General features: G+C 38.0%; 1 protein-coding gene across 3 annotated transcripts; it reads left to right on the forward strand.

Moving 5' to 3' along the window:
* Positions 1–2839: 2839 nt before the first annotated feature.
* On the forward strand, positions 2840–20390 carry Nplp1 (Neuropeptide-like precursor 1). 3 transcript variants are annotated; one of them, XM_064679932.1, is made up of 5 exons: positions 2840–3160; positions 15830–15949; positions 16092–16782; positions 17266–17528; positions 19582–20390. In XM_064679932.1, exons 1-5 carry the CDS (start codon positions 3089–3091, stop codon positions 19924–19926), a joined length of 1491 nt encoding a protein of 496 aa, XP_064536002.1. In that variant the 5' UTR covers positions 2840–3088; the 3' UTR covers positions 19927–20390. The 3 variants fall into 3 exon arrangements, with proteins under 3 accessions (XP_064536002.1, XP_064536003.1, XP_064536005.1); XM_064679933.1 differs by having other exon boundaries at positions 17266–17534; positions 19582–19719; XM_064679935.1 differs by lacking the exon at positions 17266–17528 and having other exon boundaries at positions 19582–19789.
* The last annotated feature ends 726 nt before the right edge of the window (positions 20391–21116 follow it).

Below are 21116 nucleotides of genomic sequence, written 5' to 3' on the forward strand. Positions count from 1 at the left end.
AATTAATATTATCGATCAATTTCGATAGCTTTCGAACTGTCTGTAGGCATAACGGTTGCGATAAGCCATTCAATGTACTGATACTGTTAGAATTATCGATAAATATCTAAACTCTTCAAATTATCGATAAATTTTGATACTTTTCTAATTACTGTTAACTTTCGAGAGTCTTTAAAATATCTTTGGTGTTCAATATTGGGAAAATCATCGATAGCTTTCGCTAATTTTTTGATGATATCGATAACACTCCATGTTAGGCTGTATATACCCAAGATATTGAATCATACATTTCCCAAATTGCGGACCTAGAGAACAGGCAGCGCGTGTGTTTGTGTGAATATGCAGGGTATTTCTTATTCAGTCACTATCGCCCAGAGCACTCTTCCTGGTTATTTTAGGTATTTGCAGAAGCTGACATATTGTATCCTATTATGTGGCCAACAGTTGGTGTGATAATGCTTTCGTGTGGTACCAGATATTTATTGCCTTTGGGATAAACATTGACAGCAACGTAAAATGCCCTACACTGCGAGAAATTAAGGGTAATATTGTTTGTAGCAAGGAATGTTAAATTTATGTTTATTTACAGAAAAATATATATTTGAAAAGAGGACAGGTTTTCGCTAGATTCACTAGGAATCTGTGGATGCTGCGGTGGTCACGCTCAATGTGCTGGCCACTGTGCTGCTGCTAGAAGAGGAAGAGCTTGTGGAGTTGCGTGAGCCCTGGCCACCTCTGCCTGAGCCCAGCTGGCCACACTGGCCGCCTCTTGGTCCTCCAAAGCCCTGGCCGGCAGCTAAGGCTAGCAAGCCAATGAATACCATGAAAATAATTGAGAAACGCATTTTCTTTGCTCTGACAAACAGTTAGGAACTGACTTAAACTCTTTGGCTTATCTAGGTCTTATATAGTAGAAAGGTAGAAAATTTGGCAAAGGTTAAAAGTACCCAACAGCTGCTAGCGTCAAATTCTTTTGTCTCTTTTGTCTGTCAAAATTTGTAGCTTATTTGTTTTTCTATTTATAGTAAAAAATAAACCCATGTCCCGCTGGCTTGTTTTCATTTTCGGATATTTTACCGGAAATTTATTTTCAAATACGTCATATGTATGAACTCTTACGTCAAAGCATAAATGAAACTGCGAAATAAAAAAAAAAAAAATGATTACGTCAATAACTAATAAAATTTTTACAAAATTGTTATTTATTTTATCTTATCACAAAATGCAAATGTATAATCAAAAACTTGACAATTAAATGTGATGACAAATGCATTGCGAGCCGATAAATCGATCCATAATTAAACATAACATAAAACAGAACTAGATACATCTAATATATATAAAAAAATATTATTCATTGAGTATTTTATGGCAGCTGCAAAGCAATATTTTTAATTATAGTTCTTAAAAAGTTCACAAGTCAAACGTTTCAAAAATAAAATAAATTTCAAATGTAATTATCTTGTAGTATTTTTCCGCGCACTGAAATCTAAAACCCAAGATGAAATCTGAGCCCAAAGGGCGAGCCAGCTGAAAGGGCAAAAGGCACTTCCAAAGAAATGAAATACTTTTAATTGGGCATGTGTCACATTTATATAGAAGGCAAAAGTTTGCAATTTTTTTGAGGCGCTGCAGCAGGCAGCCTCCCACGACTCCTGCCGCAAACAACGGTGCGTAAGAGCAACTCGAATTTCGTTTGAAATTGAGCGGTGAGCGTTGCGCAAGTGCTCTGACTGGGTTGCTCAACTAACGGCACCTCCCAGAACTCAGTGCATATGGATAAATAGGCACGCCAGAGAATTGTAACCTAACGCTCTTCGTATGGGCGCAAGCAGTTGTCCGCACACTGGGATGAAGGAGCTCATTTGCTCATTTGTCTGAGCAAATATTATGCTCAAAACAGGAGGAAGAGCTGTCTTCGGGATGCCAAATACCAAATAGACCTGCTGAGATGGTATTTAGTTAAGATTTTATGGAAAAACCTTATCTGCAACCTATAGAGTCATATAATATAGTACATATTCCAATTTGATAAAGGCTTGCAGCAATGTGAGGAAAATAATAAAACCCAAGATATTCTGATAAGCTTTTAAAACTCGTTTTTCAACCAATTCTTTTTATTATAAAGTTGTATTATTCCGATGATATATCAGAACGATTTTGATAAAAGTTTGCTCATACATATGTAAGGAGCAGAGGGAAATGAAAAAATACTAAGTTAAAATATCTTGATAAATGGATCATACAAGAACTTATTCAACGACTCATCGTTTCTATAGCAGCTATACAATTAAAGGGTATGATGCGATGATTGAGAACACATAGACTGGTTGAAACAGAAAGAGTATATCCATGCAAAGTTTCATCACATTATCTTCGAGACAATTAAGACTTTATTTATATTCATTTTCAGTTTTGATATGGTCAATTTGAACTACAGTTCAAATGCTTTGGTTCCACTGTGCTGCACGTTTGCCCTCAATATGCCAACAAGTTACGATTTGCTATGACGTCATTACCCACATAAGCTGCCCGCAAGCAGGCCAAGCACAGGCGCACGCACACAAGCACACCTACACTCACACAAACACACCTACATTCACACATACACACAGGAGCTGGACCGCCTGAAAGTATGCCGCCTGCAACTAGCAACAGTTGCTGCTGCTGAGGGAACTTTTATCCGCCAGAGCTCGTCTCTCGTTACGTGCACCCGAGAGAGCAATTCCGAGCAATGCCGAGCAACCGGAGTCGCGCTGAGTGGACCGTTATCCGGGCGTCGTGCGTGCGAGCTGTATAAATAGCGAAGTGTCCTGGCAGCAGGATACAGTCAAACGAAAGACTTGCCTGCGTACGTGTCTAGGAACAGAAAGCAACAAGCGGGCCACAGCACAGACTAGTTGAAAACGGTTACAGTTTGAAACAGTTTGACAGCGACTGTGCACAGTGGTGCAGATTGCTGAGTGTAGCAGACTTTCGAGCGTTTAATTTGATTTGTGTATTGTGTGAAGTTCGCATCGCGTGTTGCAGCCAAAACCCGATTAGGACACTTCCCAGCAGCCAGACGAACAGCATTTTATCGAGCACAATGCAGCCCGTGCACAAAACTGCACACAGGAGCAAGTGGCTCCTGCTGCTGCTCTCCATGCTGCTGAATGCGGTAAGTAATGCGCTCGGGCCGGGGCGGTGGCCGGGAGCCGGAGGCCGGAGGCTGGGTGCTAAATTGCGGGGGGATTATATTTTCAATTTTGAAATTATGCCGCCAGCAATTGCAGGCAAGTCATCAAGTCGTGGCTCGCACTGCCTTTTCCAATTTAGCCAGAGTGTCCAGAGATGGACGTGGACGTGCGTGCAACGGGGCGTAAATTTCTGCGAAATAGCTTTTCGTTTTTTCCTGTTTCTTTTATTTTTTACAAGCGCCATTCTTTGTTTAGCGCATTACGATTTTTTATTTAAACGGATTTGTGTCGAGCAAAACAGATTTCAATTATATCTGCTTGTGGGGCGGCGAAAGAGAATTATTGTGGGATTTATCCTTGTGTTGTTTTTCAATTGCCGTTGGATTTCTTGGAAAAGAGCACAGCTCTGTGATTTAATACCATGATAATGTTATCAAAATAAATCCATTTCATTTCTGTTTTTAGATTTCCTCTGAAAATTGTGGGCAATAGGAAATTGGGAAGAACTTTTTTTATTAATATACAAAAATTCTTTGACTTTTGATAAGGATTTCAACAAAAATTCATTTAATGTTCTGATAATGCCATCAAAATGCATATATTTAAATTTTCGTTGAAACTTCCAATCAAAAGGGTAGGTCTATATAGTTGGGAGCAAATATTAATAAAAATATATATATATATAAATTCCTTCATTTAATTATAAATATATTTATGTTGCTATCGAAATAATAATTGAGAGAAAATGTTATATTATTTGTCCTTTGACTTTTTTTTCAACAAATGTATCCCGATATGGCTTTCAAAATAAGTTCATTTAATTAATTAATATATTAATAATGCTATGAAATGCAATCCATTTCATTTTTATTTAAAACTAACTGTGAAAATTGTGGATAATCGGAGGTTGGGATTTTTTTTTAAGTTTAATAGATATAATTTCATTGACTTTTATTTGAAAAAACATTTATTCTGATAATGCTTTCAAAAAAAGTTCCTTTAAATCTGTGATATAATAATAATGCTATCAAAACTAAAACCATTTCATTTTCTGCTTAAAACTTGATGTGAAATTTGTAGGTAATTGGCAATTTGGAGAATATTTTATAGAAATTCCTTGACAAAAGACATAAAACATTTTTCTAAATTATATTTTGATAATGCTTTTAACATAAATTCATTTAATATACTGATAATGTTATCAAAATAAATTTATTAAATATTTTAAGAGATTTCCCTTGAACATTTTAGATATAAGTCAATTGGCAGGAATTTGTTAATTATAAAATATAAATTCTTCCAAAAACAAGTTTCAAATTATATTCTGATAATGCTTTCAACAAAAATTAATTTAATTATTTAATATAACGATAATAATATCAAAACTATTGCATTTAATGCATTTTATATTTTGTTGAAAACATTATCAAAAAATCCGTAGGCATTAGTTAATTGGGAGAAAATTTTATATTAAAAAGGAAATTCTTTGAGAAAATAACGATTTTTTTTTTTTAATTTTATTTTGAAAATGCATTAAACAAATAATATTATTAAATTACATTTCTTGAATTTTTATAAAGATTTCCCTTGAAAATTTTCGATAATTATGAGACATTTTTATATTATCAAATATAAATTCTCTGACATTTAACTTAATTGTCTATAATTATCTAAATGATTTAATTTCATATTTAAATATTTTCTCTTAAAATCGTAGATAATAGAGAGTTGCGAGGCATTCTTAAAAGTTTTTCAAACTATATTCTGGTTATGTTGTCAATGCAATTTATTTTTAAATTTAAATTTTGGTAATTGGAAGTCTTAGAAATTAGGGGAATTTAATAATTAAGAACAATAATCTCCTATGAATGAAAGGCATTCAACTTTCAGCTCGAACTTTAAGTCATGAGTAATTATTATTGAAAATTCATAAAACATTTATATAGATTCTTTAATAAATTGTAAAAAGCACAAAGTGCAAATTCAAAAAAAAGTTCTATTCATGGGCCTCATATTTAAAATTACCGCCTTTTGTCCCTATCGAGTTAGGCAGAATATCTGTGGTTTCTCCCCTTTGATAGTTCTATACTATACTATATCTATTTTGGAAATTAATTAAATTAAATTGATATCCCCTAAATATGTTTATCTAGACTGTATATTATAGATGTGTCTTAGGAATTTTCGTCTATGTTACTTGTTACTACACCCACGCACACAAAAACACAGACCCACACACGCAGACCCAAACAATTACCAAATGAGCAAAATATTCACTTGCCGCAATGACCCTTGAGCACTGGTACAGTATGTACTTGTGTGGAATGGACTTGTACTTGTAAATTGTCTGCAATATTTCAGTTGCACTCCGTAAACGCCTTAGTTGCTGTGCAGTTATTTATGTTGCCACGCCTTCCCCTGGGGGGGGGGGGGGTGCACTGTGGCAGCTGCAACAGTTGCCATTGTGGCTGCGCAACGACGACCACCAACGGGGCCAGAGACAATATTGCGTCAACCAGTGCCCTGCGCGACGCTTGGCGACACGTGCAACTGGCCCAAAGTGCAACATTTTTTGCTCATCTTTTTTAAAGCTCAACATTGAACAATTTATGTGGAATGCAGAACAATTTCTATTGTTGCCCTGTTGACGTGTGTCAACGTTGTGGCTGTGGTCGTGACCTGTGACCTTCCCTTGCCACGTCGCACTCCGGGCCCTCTATGCGCTGTCAGCATCCCGTGACAGCTGTCCGTCATAAATTCGTGACTGAGAACAAAATTGTTGTGGCAAATTATTTTCTATAAACCATGTCCAAATGTTGCATATTTATCTCTCTATCTCTCTTTCTTTCTCGCTGTTGTCATTTTGCACGCTTCTTAATTAAAATTTTGTCATTTTATCACGCATACGCCATGCTTTACCCGCACTAATAAAGTGTTCTTAGAAATGGATTTGATTACAAGAAAAGTCTCTTTGCTTCGCAGGACACAAAGGAATGTTGCAAATGTAGTTAGCAGCAGCTCAAGTGACAGTTTGTCCTTGTTGTTTCCAGCAGGGGTGGGGTCGGGGGGTGTACTGGCAAAGGATTTTCCAAAGCAGCTTAATTGCGGTTAACGCTTGAGAGTAATTAAAATTGTTGAAGAGCGTAAAATAAAGTGGTTTATAATCTGTCCAAGACGATTTTGGGCTTTGCTTGGGAATTTCAGTTAAAACTGTTTATAGATGTGCTAAGAAGTTCTATTACAGAGCAAGATAATCCAGTTAATAGATTTACTGTCTATAGACATAGAATATATATTAAACAGAGTTTGTTCTGACTGACTGTCTGATTGCTGATCTATATATTTGGTCTCAGCCCAAGCTGTAAGAGCTAGGAATATGCGATGCGCTAAGCGTCTGCCTACTGCACACAAAGTTTAAGGATCAAGCTCCCATTAGGAAGCAGTTGTAAAAAGCTATTCCTTTGAGATATAGCTCTGAGTTTTGTTATTTACACACATTCGAATGCCCTTTTTATGCCATGAAAACGTTAATAAGGATCTAAATACAAATCCAAAGTTATTTAAGAACACATTTACCATAGTGTGGGGCAAAGCGAAGAGGCAGCAAAGCTTGTGTATGTATGTGTGAAAGGAAGATATTACGTTTGTCGGCACAACTAGGGGGGTGGGGTATCTCCTAGTTAGGCATCTCATAGTCCGGACTTGCTTTACTGCTAAATTTGTATATATTTTAAAATAGATTGTTTCCCCTTATCGCTCAATTTTCGGTTCTAAATTATGTCTAGTCGAAGATGGTTTCATTTGAAGCCCAAAATTTGTTACGATGCGTCAATCTCGCGGCGCTGACACAAATCAACGTGATTTTTATTATCCCGTTGAGCGTGTCAGCTGTAATCACTGTCGCTGACAGTTGCAACGACGTCAACCGGCTATTTATGTAATATATATATATATAGAGAACGACAGCATCCCGATTGACATTTATTTGAATTGCAGCGCAGCACTTGGAGTCAAGACAAAGGCAATGGCAATCGCATATTGCGCAGCTTTTGCAAACAAAACGTCAGAGATTTACTGACATGGCGTCAATTCAAATGCTATGCACGAGGCGCTTTGTTGGTTGTTGGGCTACGCAGGGCGTCCTCGTGGGCGTACATGTGCACCACATGACGGTAGCATGCAGTTTTGCATGCTACATTTGTGATGCAGCGTCGATTGGTATCGACAGTTGTGCTCGGCATGCCAATCTAATTACAGACAGCAGATCGATATGTATGTGTGTGCGTGGGTGTGTCTGAGTGTACGTGGGCCAGGCTTTATGGCATCTCACATTGCAGGTCGCTCCTACGCCCATCCGCCCTCTTCGCTACGCACTTATCATTGCCTGTGCATCATTAAACGCTCAAGTTGCGCATACGCAATGTCTGCCGCGCCACATGAATGCTGCCGAAATAATCAAGGTTCATAAAATTGCAAATTGTGAGCACATACGAGCACCTTCATATAGATTCATTATCTTGGGCAAACAACATGCAGGCACACACACACGATATCTTTTCCTGTGTCTTGGCCCATAAATAAGCAAACTCTGAGCCACACGGAATTGAGAATTCACACCTGAAACGGAGGTCCTACCCAAGAAGACTTCCCTCTTTGTCAGTTCGAACTTCGCTTAGTTCGAACTCTCAGCCAGACATTGGCCAAACAATTGTGGCTCGTAGTTCGGCTTTGTCTGCAAAGTTTTGGCCAAGTTTTTGGTACGTATTTTTGTGTTGATAAATATTGACATTGATTAGGCAAAGATTGATAAACTGTTTGAATACGTTTGAGTTGATTGTTTTAAGTTAATCAACTGAATAATAGAAAGGCACTCGAGCTGTTGCTCGTTTATGCGGAGTCTTTGAAGAAGTTTGTGTTTGCTTTGCCAAGTGTGCCAAGAGTTTGAGTTCACATTTTTAATATATTTGTTTTATAAATACCAGCTTGTTGTTGAAATATGATACGAACAAATATCAATAGCCACAATATCCACGAATATTTCTGACAACAAGCATTTATCTTAAATATTCTCTATATGATATTTTCTCAATATTGTGCAAGAAATATTTTTAATTTTCCAGCTCAACATTCTTTTACTCATAACTCTCATAACGCCCCAGACTTGTTAATCAAATTTAAGCTCGACATTGTAAACAACTAATCAACTATTTATGCAGATGCCATTCAATTTTCTGAAAAGCTTTTCCCAGCTATGCAAAAAAATAAAATGCTGTGAATAATTTTTCCGCTATTATGCGCGCGCTATTCTTCGAGCTTAATCAGCTGCATTGCGCATAGTTAAGATATTTGCGACAGTTTTGCACAGTTTTTCTTTGGCATGCTTTCAGCTATTTACGCGTAAAAAATTCAATCAAATGCAGGAGGAGGCAAAGGCAGCTTTACAAATTGTGGAAAACACAGTCAGCAGTTGGCGCAAGTAAATTAAAATCGCATAAAATCATGTTCACAAAAGCTGTGTGTGGGCGCCTATATTGGGCGAGGGGTGATTGAGAGGCGGGGGGCGTGGTAAATAGATATAAGTACCAGCATTATGTGAGGGGATCAATAATGTGTCGTGGCAGCCCGCACATGCGACACAGGAGACTACATTTTTTACATTCTTATTAAAATGCCAGGAGATTTTCTTTTTATCATTTTGGTTCTGCGACACCCACGCATTGCATAGAGGAAAAGATGGGCAGGGCGCGGCGCATCTCTATGCAGCAAACATTTTGTTGCTTTTATGGCGAAAATATTTACTGTCACAGCCTTCGGTATGTGGCGTGTGTTGAAATTGTGTTGCATACTTTCGGGTGCTGTGAAAATAGGAAAACCAAGCAAATTCCACAAGCTTCTTTCAACCGAATAACGTTTAATATCCATTTAAACAAATTAAGTTTTGTTTTATGCTTTCTTCTTGCACAAAGCAAACATTCGCTGCAGCTTAAGGTGAAATGCCAATCAAAACAGGACAAAAGGCGAAATACTCGAGAAAACCTATAAATGCGACAATTTGTTGCCATGACAGTTCAATGTTAGCTGCTTGGCAATTGATTTGCAAAGGTCAACAGGGTTATGTAAACGGATTTTGATTGAAAACAGTTGAGTTCATCACCTTAGCGCCGGCACGTGTGTGTGCGAGTGTGTGTGTGCGTTTGTGTGTGTAATTCTGAAACCCCAACGTCAACTTGACATCTTTATTACAAAAACAAACTCAATTTCAGGCAGTGATTTTTTGATTGTTGTGTTGTGATTTGGCCTGCATGAAAACTAGAAAGGGCAACTGAAGGAACAGCTGTGTTGCTACACTCACAGAAATAATCAAGAGTATTGTGCGTTAGCTTGAAATTTTGAAAGAGCGAAGTTTCTTTTAAGAAACTTTCTTATTTGAAATCCGAAATTTCTAAATATAATAGTTAAATCTTAAAGAGATAGCTTGACGCTTATTTCAAGTGTGCTCATGCTTGAACAGAGCATTTCAAAACTTAATCCAAATTAGCTATTTTCTTAAACGGATTAAATATGCTTAATTTCATACAGTTTTGTTCTTGAAATTGCAAGCATATTTCAAGCTTAAATATACCTAATTTCGGAATCTTTTAGACTGAAATATACTTGAAATATCAAGAAGAAAATGATATTAATGATATTTATCAGCTCACATTAGAATTTCGCACTGGGTTTTTCTCTGAGTGTAGCTGTCCAGCAAGTGGTTTATCTCCACAATCAATCACTAATTTGGCGCGTAGGCCATGTGAAGACATCCACTTAGTAACATGAAGAAAATTGTTGCCTTTCCACTCTGGCATTTCGTGTATAGTGTGTGTAATTGCCGGCACGCCCAAGCACAACTGACCGCCCCCCTCGCCCCGCCACTCTTCACATTTACGACGTCATGTTGCTTATACCTTTTATGGTCCTATGTAGATTTTGTATGTGTTCCATTGAGGGTCGTTGGGTTTTATGAAAAGCGCGTAACAATGGCACATCAGGCGGGGATGCCATTCAAAAGGGGGTCGGGAAAAGGTAATTACAATTAAAGCTGCAAACGGCGCTACAAATATGTACATGTGTGTGTGAGTGTGTGTGCGCGCGTGTAATGGGCACAGATAATGTCCTGGCATGTCAGAAATGGTTTAATGGACGCTGTTGCTTTTTATTGTCAACCGGTCATTTAAGAAGTATGCTTGTGTGAGATTTCATGAAGTTATGCACAACTCTTTTCATGAAATATTTTCTGCACTCGGGCAAGCTTCAAAGCGAACCCAAAAAGAAGCTTCATTCTCTATTTAGTTCTAGGCAAACATTCTTTCAACTTAGTCCACAAAAATTTACCTTTGACAAAGCGGAGCAGCCAAAAACAAAGAAAAACGAATCCTTCGAAGAAAATAAGCCAAAATTAGTTATATGTCAGAGGACTTTTTCATAAGATTCTTGTCAAGACTCAAATACTACTAGCTGTATTTGGCATACCTGAGCGGGCGGCAGTGGGTGGGACAATCCTGTGAAGGGGAAAGCACTTAAGTTTTAATGCTGCACACAATATTTATTTAAGTAAAAGAAGAGCCAAACGAAAATAGCAAACAAAATGCGTCATTAAATTAGCCCCGAAAAGCAAACGAAATAAGCTTAAAGATGTAGCAGATGTCTGCGGGATGCCGAAGACAAAATACCCTTACCCAATTCTGTGTCAGCTATATGATACATTTGGCTGTGCAATATATGTGTTATAGGGAAAAATGAACTCATGGAAAGCTATGTTGGGATAGTACCATATATATGAAATCGACTGATTGTCTGCTTTATAGGGTATAGAAATGTCTCGTTGACAAATGTTTACATACTTTTTGTATTATTTGTTATATTACAAAAACTATTATCAACTCTGGAAGAAAATGAAAATTAAAAGCAGCTGAAGCCTGCTACTATAGTGCCAATAATATAATACCCTCTGCGAGAGTATAACAATAACAGCTCGTGACACGTCCCTGCTAGGGCGCCCGTGATAATAAAATTTGCTTGCGGCAGGACACAAGCGACATAAGCGGCTCAACAGGCTGGCCAAGAGCTGTCGCCGACAGCAGGCGGGCGGATGGGCGGACGGGCGGACGGGCAGTCAGTTAAGCTGGGCGTGGCCACTCAATTGCCTGGCCACAAAGCTGATTAAATTAAATTCCCGGATATCGCGTGCCTTGAAGATGAATAATGCTTATTACGAGCAATTAGCTAGCGATACAAATCCTGAATCGAGACGATTCGAACAAGTTGAAGAGCTCAATTGTTTTGTTTGTGTGTGTGGGTGTAGGTGTGTGGGTGGCAGCCATTTCTTATGACAATAATTTTAATTGATATTTTTTGTTTTATTTTTAAATTGCATTTTTATTGGCAGGCGTTAAAGGACGCTGCCTGCTTTTGACACTTTTAAGTTATCATGTTTTTAATTACGCGCCCGGAAATTAAATAATAAAATACGTTCGCACAATCAGCGGGATTTTGTCTGCCGCATTTCCAAGAGCCAGAAAAATAAAACATCAGCTTAACGAGGTAGAGTGAGAATTTAATTAATCAGCTGAAAGGATTTTAACGTCATACAATTATAATAAAAAAATGCAATTTAAAATTGAATATATATCTGTATATTAATTAATGAATATGTATATTAAAAATATTTAAGTACAAAATATTTAACATTGCAAGAAATTGAATAAATTAAAAAAAAATATATTGAAAAGCAAAATTATAGCAGACACATATTCCAAATATTCCCCCACATTTTCTTTAATTTCATAACATATTCCCTCTACAGCCCAATTAAGGAAATAATATTATTAAATTAATCTAAGCGACTATCAGGCATAAATTTAAAATATTTAAAGCGAGCAAATTCTATGCCTGCGCCTCTCTACTTCCCCACAGCCATCCCTCTCACCCTCTGTTATATCCCCTCTAGGTTTTTACTGAAATTAGACAAAGTAGCGAGACAAACAATTTTGTCAACGCAAATTTTTCGGTAAGCTTCGCGCTTCATTTCTTGCGACCAACATTTTTTTTTGCTCCTCTAGTAAGGCAAAAATCCGGCTCTTTGCCACGCCCACGCGCCTTTGTTTGCTTGGGCACACGTTCCGCCGCGCTGTTTGCTTTGGTGGGGCTGATGATAGGGACTGTGACTAGGGTACTATTTCATGAGAAAAAAACCGAGCTCTTGCTGGAATTTGAGCGCTTGAATTTTGAAATTAAATTTTTGTTGCATGCTTTTGGGCGCTCACGAGCTCTTAGCGTGAATTGGCAGTTTTATGTGCGACAACAATGTAAAGCGAGACCGAATTCATAGTTGTTGTCTGTTTGTCGTCGCAATCTGCGCAGCTCGCATGAATAAATAAACACAAAAAGGACTCTGGCGCAGGACTAGCGCACGCTCGCTCGAAAGTATGCAACAATATTTTGTGCGCACTTTTCGCATTGTCATGAAACGATTTATGATATTCGCATGCATATATTTACCATTTAATGGCAATCGTTTATGATACTGCAAACATTTTCGTTAATTCCCAAGGGCAATAATCGCCCCCCAACAGTCTTTCTATTGACTGCGCACAAAACAAACAAGTGAAAATTTGTCGATTGCGTTTTTGGGCATTTGTTGGGTTTTTCGCTTACGCTGAGTGAATATGAATTTGACATTAAATAGGATTTACAATTGCAATTACAATAAAATATGATATTTGTTGCTTGCTGAATGTGCAATTGGTTTTTGATGTACTGTAAAACAAAATATTAAATTTAATTCCTTATTAAATAAAAATTTCATTTGAGAATAAAATATATATATGTATACATACTTTATTGATGTAAATCCTTTCTTGAAGAAAAATAATACAATTGTTGTTTGATGTACAGGAAAAAATATAAAATTAAATTCCTTAACGAATAAAAGTAAATTTCCAATTTTAATTTATTATACAATATGAACAAAATATATATAAATTTTTGATACAATATAGTAAATTAATATAAAAGAGGAATTAAAATCGTTCGACCACACTAATACTGATCTCGCCATGCAGTTAACAAAACAAGCTTATGTGCAGTCAGGCTTATATCAGAATTAGCTCAGTTGAAAGTCGTCCATGTTGCAAACCAGATAACAACGCGCTGAGCGTGATGTTCAGGGATCGAGCCCCCGAGGGGAGAACATTCTTTACTTTTATTGCGAATACCCATGCATTGTGTGTTGGTTATTTAAAAGGCTTTGTATCATCCTGAAATCGTCGAGAATAACATAACAAATTCCGACATAGCTTGCTTTTTTAGATTATTCATTCGACCCGGGCGATGCCGGTTAATTTCTACTAGTTTTATATATTTTGTAAGTTTTGGTTTTCTTTCTAAAAAGCAAAAAAACAACGTACATTTTAATTTGATTAATGGATTTGGAACTTGTTCCAAAACTAGTTCAACATCTGATTATAATTGAAAATCAAATTTGTAAAAATTTTGATTGTCTTTTGGTCCACCACATTAAATCTAAGCCTATTAACTGTTAACTAGTTGCTGCTCTTAACTTCTAATTAGGTCCAACCTTAACAAGAGCTTTAGTCCTTTTCACATAAATCAAATAACCGCAGGATATCATTTAGTTGATGCAGCAAACACCTGAAAGGCATTATTTCTAGTGCTAATATGAGATATGACTTGACTTCTAAGCAGCCAGCCTAAAAACACAACACACAGACACACAATGCACACACACACACACGCAGCACACACATGAGTGCACATAAGTAGTTGTCAATTTCTGTTGGAGATTTACGGCGTTTGCGATGCGGACGTTTGCGCCGCCGGCGAGCACATTCCACGGCACATCCTGTACCCTACCCCCTACGCCCCTCTCGCCCACAGCTCGAACCCCCTTGGAGCTAGCTGCTGGGTTATTAAATGGCAAATTCATTGTCTCTGTGTGGCGCACTGCTGAGAGGCAGGAAACGCCACACACATACAAACACACATATAAGGATAAAGATTCTTCGTGTTGTTATCCTTTCGCTTGAAGGACCGTTCGCTTGACAAGCTGTTCGGCCCTTTTTCAATCCTCCAACTCGGTCTTCTTCTGTGTGTGCGTTTATATTAAAAGCTAAATATTATGAGTTTAGCTTAGATTTTCTAGCACACACACGTCCAAGGAAATGCCTCAAGTGACTCAGGAACTGTTTTTTTTTCTTCCTGTCAAAAGGTGTGGGCCAATAAGTAGATATGACAGGCATTGAGAGCACTTAAGGTATTTTTAAGCCTGTTGCTAAGAAGGATTAGCCCTGAACTTCACATAAGAACAACAGTTAGCTGGACTATGAATGAGACTTTAACAAATCCTTATAAAAAGCAACGATATTTAGTTATAAGAAAAACATTGCTCTAAAGAAATTCTTGAAACTGAATAAACATAAGAGGTAAAAAAAGGTTTTTCCATGAAAATATTTTAATATGAAAGTATGTAAAGGAATATCTTAAATGCTCAGAGGTCCTTCAGTTAGTTAAATATAAATATATATTTATATATATACATATACTGTTTATCTGTATCAACAGCAGGGTCGATATAGCCTTAGCTGACTATAGCAAAAATAGTTGCAATAGAAAAAATCGGAAAAATTTAGTTCTTGCATAAAAAACACACTTGTCTTTTAACATATGTTGACCTACTGTGATTTTTACAAAACACCACGCTTCTTACAGATAAGCAAAACATTATTAATATATCAGTGAGCTATATCATATAGTTATATAACAAAAATCGGTTGTGAAAAGAGTTATATGGAAAACTTTTCTTTGTAACAAGTTATCTTGATGAAGAGCTCCACTTTCGTCCCAATATATCTTCAAAACCATATTAAATCTACTACAACTGTATCATATCTCAACTAAAGTAATATCCGGTCGCAATTAAAGCTTTCATTTATGGGCATTTCTTAGCGACATTTCTCCTAAGTTATTTTATCTTTAGCTTTCTTTCTACTCTTATAAATTGTTTTAAGTAAAGTCCTTATAGCAAGTTTCAAGAACACGTCAAGTGCTTTTCATGTTAACAAAAGTATAAAAAAGCCACCTTGTAGCTAGTTAAAAGAAACGCCATATTGAAGAACTTCAAGTTGTGTTACTTAAGGGATTTCCCAGACGAAGTGCTTAAAATAGCGCTGCACATGCCGCAATTTGTGGCACGCGCAACAGTTAGAGAGTTATGTAAATATGCGTAAATAGCCGTTAATATGTTGCGCTTGAGATGCTGATAAATGACGCACAAAAGTATGCAACAAATAAAGCAATAAATTTTGCCTAAGCCGGCAACTTGAGCTGTCAGTTCTTCGAGGCTCTCTCAACACTGTTAGGCAATCAACGGGTGGCATGGGGCGGGGCGTGGAGTTGCCTTAAAGGCGGGGGCGTAAAGGCGGCAAACATCGACACATTTCAAAATTAATTGACTGTAAATAATTGCGGCAATTTAGTCGTTGAGAGCGCCAAAGTAAAGCCTTCTGCTAATTGAAATGTTTTCAACGTGGATGCAAACAAATTTTTCACTCCGGAAAATTTCTTTCCATTTTTCCCTCTTCCATTTGCAGGCCGTACAGCCGCGCGCCTTTGCCGTTAAGGCCACAGAGGATATTGGCAATATGTCGCCCTGTGAAATGGAGTCCATAATAAATCAACTGATGAATCCCAGTCCCGAGTATCAGCTACACGTAAGTCACCTGTAAAACGACGAGAAGGATTACCTGGCCCCCTGACAAGCAACAGCTGTGCAGGCTTTAAGCTTAAATTGCTATTTAATGCCCTCTCTTTACTCTTTCTCCCTCTCCCTCCGCCCACGCCCCTTTCCATCAGGCTTCCGCTTTGCGCAACCAGCTGAAGAATTTGCTGCGTGAGCGGCAGCTGGCAGTGGGCGAGGAACAGCCACTGGGCGACTATGCGGACTACTTGGATGAGGACAAGCGCTCGGTGGCTGCATTGGCCGCCCAGGGACTGCTGAATGCGCCCAAGCGCAGTCTGGCCACGCTGGCCAAGAACGGACAGCTGCCCACATCGGAGCCCGGCGACGACTATGCGGATGCCGAGTCTGGTGAGCCTAGTGAGCAGAAGCGCTACATTGGCTCCCTGGCCCGAGCTGGCGGCCTCATGAGCTTCGGCAAACGCAATGTGGGCACACTGGCCCGCGACTTCCAGCTGCCCAATGGCAAACGCAACATCGCCACCATGGCTCGACTGCAGAGTGCACCCGGCACCCATCGGGACCAGCCCAAGCGCAACGTGGCCGCCGTGGCACGCTACAATTCCCAGCAGCATCAGAATCAGCGCAACAGCGCCGAGAAACGGAATCTGGGTGCACTTAAGTCGTCGCCGGTGCATGGCATGCAACAGAAGCGCGAGGATGAAGAGATGCTCCTGATGCCCGCTGTCGCGGCCGCCGCTCCGGACTATGCCGACTCCATGCAGAACTACTGGTGGTATCCCAGCTATGCTGGCTACGCCGATCTCGACTGGAATGACTATCGACGGGCCGAGAAGCGTTACTTGGGTGAGTAGATCGGGTGTGGGAGGTTCTAGTTCTAGTTGCTGCTTGGTAGCCTTGCAGAGAAAGTTCTATCTCTCTCTCTCTTTTCAACTTCTCAGTGTCCGTTTAAGGTAGAGCTGATTAACAGCGGATCCGTTCAACTATAAATCTTTTTGTTTACCCTTGCAGAGAGTACTATAATTAGACTGTCAAACCAGATCGAATCGATCGTAAAAGGGAAAGCTATATAGAACCAAGGCTGCTAACGTAGCTGGTTCAAGCCCGGAACTACAATTTAATTTATTTTATGAACTACACCTTTGGGTACAAACCTGAGCTGCAAGGCTACAATGTCTCGAATCTGCGGCTTGCCGTAGATAGTTTTTCCCAAACCCTGTTGAACCACCAGCACCACTGCACCTAGTTAGCGGCTTTACGGTACCTTCTTATGCACAATTTTGTATATATATATATGCCCTACCTATGTTTAATCGATCGGCACTAAAGACACCTCCAAGGATCCCGAGTTATTTGGCATTGAGCACGGCATTGAGGCAACTGATGCCGGTGCTGCTGTCCTTGCTGAGGAGCTAGAGGAGGAGGAGCAACAGCAGCAGCAGGCAACCCCGCAGAAGCGTCATATCGGCGCCGTTTATCGCTCCGGTTTTCTGCCCAGTTACCGTTATTTGCGCAGCCCCACCGGCAACACCGTCGGCGGCTATGGCGGTGCCGGCGGGCGCTTTAGTCGCTCGGGACGTGCCAGGCAATTTGTATGAGTAAATGGCGATGGTTCGATGTGTGCTGCATAAATTTATTTTATAATTTCATTTAATTGAGCATTATTCTTTGTGTGATTCGGTTTAAGTTCAAAGTTCAAGTTGTACCCTGCCTGCTGAGTCTCTCGCCTGTCGCCTGCAGCCTGTCGCCTGTGTCGTTATCTACAGATCGTGAATGTAACTATAATGCGCGGCTCTTAAACCTTTATCCAATACTATACGATTCGTAGTTGGCGCATGTGAGCATCGACTTTTAGTGCTTCTTTCTTCATGTACTTAAAATCTTCTGTAGAATAAGACAAGCGTTTCTATTGGTAAACTAGATATCCTTTAAACAACTTAGAATTATATCTTAGCCTAGCTTTGAAAGGATTAAGGCTGGTACTTACTTATGTACGTATCCTCATTATCTGACTCAGCCTTACAGAACATACCTTAGCATACCCTATACAAAAACTAACATAAGGAGCTTAACATGGTTTAATTTAACCTCACATAAGCTTACGTAAGCTGACATAACCTTGAACAAATCAACCTATCCTCATCACCTGACATACTTTTACAGAACATAGCTTAACATACCCTATAATTTATCACACATAGCCTTACCTTGAACTCAACAAACTTATCCTCATTACCTGACATAGTCTTACTGAACATAACTTAACATAACATAAGAAAACCTAACAAGCCTAGACAGAAACAGATATAACTTTCTTGATCTTAAAAATGATAATTTCAGGAATTTGTAAATGGCTACCCGAACCTAAAATACCAGAATTTCGTTTCTATTGTGTATTTTAATTATATTATAGGAATCCAATTTATGTTCACATTTCCGTTAACACATTCGAAATACAATTTCTGTTTATATCCAAGCTGTTTTGTTAAATTGACTGTCGAACGAAAAATTCAATTTTCCGTATGTTTGGCAAATCTGCGCACATTTTTCTTTACCCTCTCTCCTCTCTCCACCCCCTCCATACAATTGCGTGTTACGGATAATCGTCTAATTTCCGGCATTTTGTTAGCCGGGCGGCAAACCGTCGCGCCCTTCCTCTTCGTCCTACAATGTGCGGCAGTTCATTTTACTGCAGTTTATTTGCTGCCGGAAAACTTTTGAGGCGGGGCCCATTCTGAAATGTGCTTTATTTCTATTCCCACGCATTTAGCATTCAAATGCGATAATTCAAATAGTTAAGCGAAAAGTTTCTTTGCGAAGCCTTCGCGATATTTCAATTAAAGCCGTTTTTTGTTTCGAAAAGTTTTGTTTGGCACTTGGTAAAAAGAAGGAATTAAATTTCCACTAACAAAGTGGGCTTGTGGCTGTAGCTAAACTGTTCCCGGGAATAGTTGTCATTCTGTTGCATACCTTTGGGCAGCCGACAAGAGTTTTAGTAACTGTTCCTGCTGAAAATATAACTGTCACTCTGGTAAAAGTTGCTAACATAGAGTAACAGAATACCAGATCTCGAAATAACCAAAAAATCTTAGAAAAAAAAAATGAAAATATAAGAGTAGTTTCTTGAGGATTTGTGAAACAATTTGAACTTTATTAACAAATTAAATTATAATTTTTGTTTATTTAAAAGTCAATACGATCTCCTGTAAATAAACAAATTTAATAATTTCTATATGTGTTAAATTTTTATGATATTAAATTTTGTCTGACTTGTATATGTATACTTTCTTATAAACATGATTGTATTTAAGTGTTTGATGTTTCTTTTGGCTCATTGGCATGTTTCAAAAAAGAAAACCCATTGGCATGTTTCGACTCGGTCTATGCTTTTATGCTTATTTTCTATAATTTTACTTCGTTATCTAGCCGAATAGTAAGTGTGTAGGACAGATAGAATATACTTATATAAGAGCATCTAACCAACTAAAGACTTGTATTGAAAAACAAGCGTTTTATATTGTGCACACATAGTTATCGTACAACTGTTTAAATGTTTTTCGTTTCATTTCGTTTTTGTGTAAGTTTAACTAAACCGATCGAGAACTAATTGGACCTATGTGTGGGTTTTGTTTTTGTAAACTGCAGGTCGGGTACTACCCCCAACACGAGCGACTGCGTCAACCAATCGCAGCCGTTTGTAAACGTTGTTTCCTACCCAATCGACCGATGATGAACTGGAGCGGAGCTGGCATACGCGGTAGTCTGTCCAAAATCTATGCGGATCCCATCGAGGCGGCCAGGTCATCGGCGGCAACAGCGGCGCGCATGCGCAGCATTTCCACCAATTCGCTGCCGAGCGGACCAGCCAAATCCATTAGCCGACCCATCTATCCCCCCTTTCACTCTTGGGGCACTCCGCCGCGTATTACAGCACTGCATCGAGGCGTCTATCGACGCAACGGTGAGTCCATGGACAACTACGAATACTAAAATATATATATATATATCGTGACAATATAATCTAAAATACAAGTAACTAAAACAGTAACAATAACAATAGCATCGTATACAGACTTTATGATAATTGAGAACATATATAAAACAGTTATACAGTATTTTCGATGTAGTAGTTCTTAACACCGTCACAAACACACCTGCAGCACACGCAGCTACGCAGCGCAAATGTATCTGTATCTTAAAATTTGCCGTAGTTCGTTGCCACTCGAATACGTATCTGTATATCAAAATATACATAAATATATGTATACAATATCGAATAAACAAATCTATCTATGAATAAATGAGGTAACTGATGCCAGTGCAAAGCAAAGGAACGTTAAATATCAAAACTAAACCATATCGAATTTTCATTTAACTCAAGACAAACCAAAATAGAAGGAAGTGAAAAAAAAAAACAATAACAAATTAGTGCCAATGCCGTACCTTAGCAGGAAGTATTGAATTTCAAACGCAGGACTCTGATCCCAACTTACCCTAGTTTTTGTCAGTTACTTCGAACTCCCTACAGATTGTATTAACTACTTCTAATACCTCTATGTGTGTAGATGACAATAACTAATATTATTAACATGAAAATCAAAGGCCCCAGTTCTAGCCTAAGTTGTGGCCCAAATCATATATATATATATATATATATAAACCATATATATATCATGATTTAAGCATTCGTACACACCGAAGAATGTTTACTGCGTCAAAGACAATAATTAAGAAACTTTGGTAAGAATACTGCAAGACAGACAATAAATGAATTGACAATAAAACTCGAAACAAAAAAATTATATATTGAAAAATTAAAAAAAAAAAAACAAAAAGAAAAAAAAATTCTATTATGTATTGCATTCAATCATTTTTAAATATTTATTTGAAAAATACCCAAAGAGAAATCGAATATAAAAATCTAACTAAAAAAAAACATATTCAATGTGCGTAATTATAAGTCTGATGTTGTCAATAATTAACTTACATATTTATTTCCAATTTAAAGTATTCCAAATGCAAAATATATATAATAAAATATTTAATATACGAATATATATATATATATATATATACGGTAATATATACATATTTACTTAGTTTATCTATATATGTATTTATCTATGCTCAATGCGGAAAAAGGCGCTGTAAAAACATTAAACACTTAACAAAATGTTATA

Source organism: Drosophila montana, unplaced genomic scaffold (genome assembly GCF_035044405.1).
Source record: "Drosophila montana isolate Dmon_TW-CO22-7 unplaced genomic scaffold, ASM3504440v1 contig_2081_1, whole genome shotgun sequence".
Lineage (NCBI taxonomy): Eukaryota > Metazoa > Arthropoda > Insecta > Diptera > Drosophilidae > Drosophila > Drosophila montana.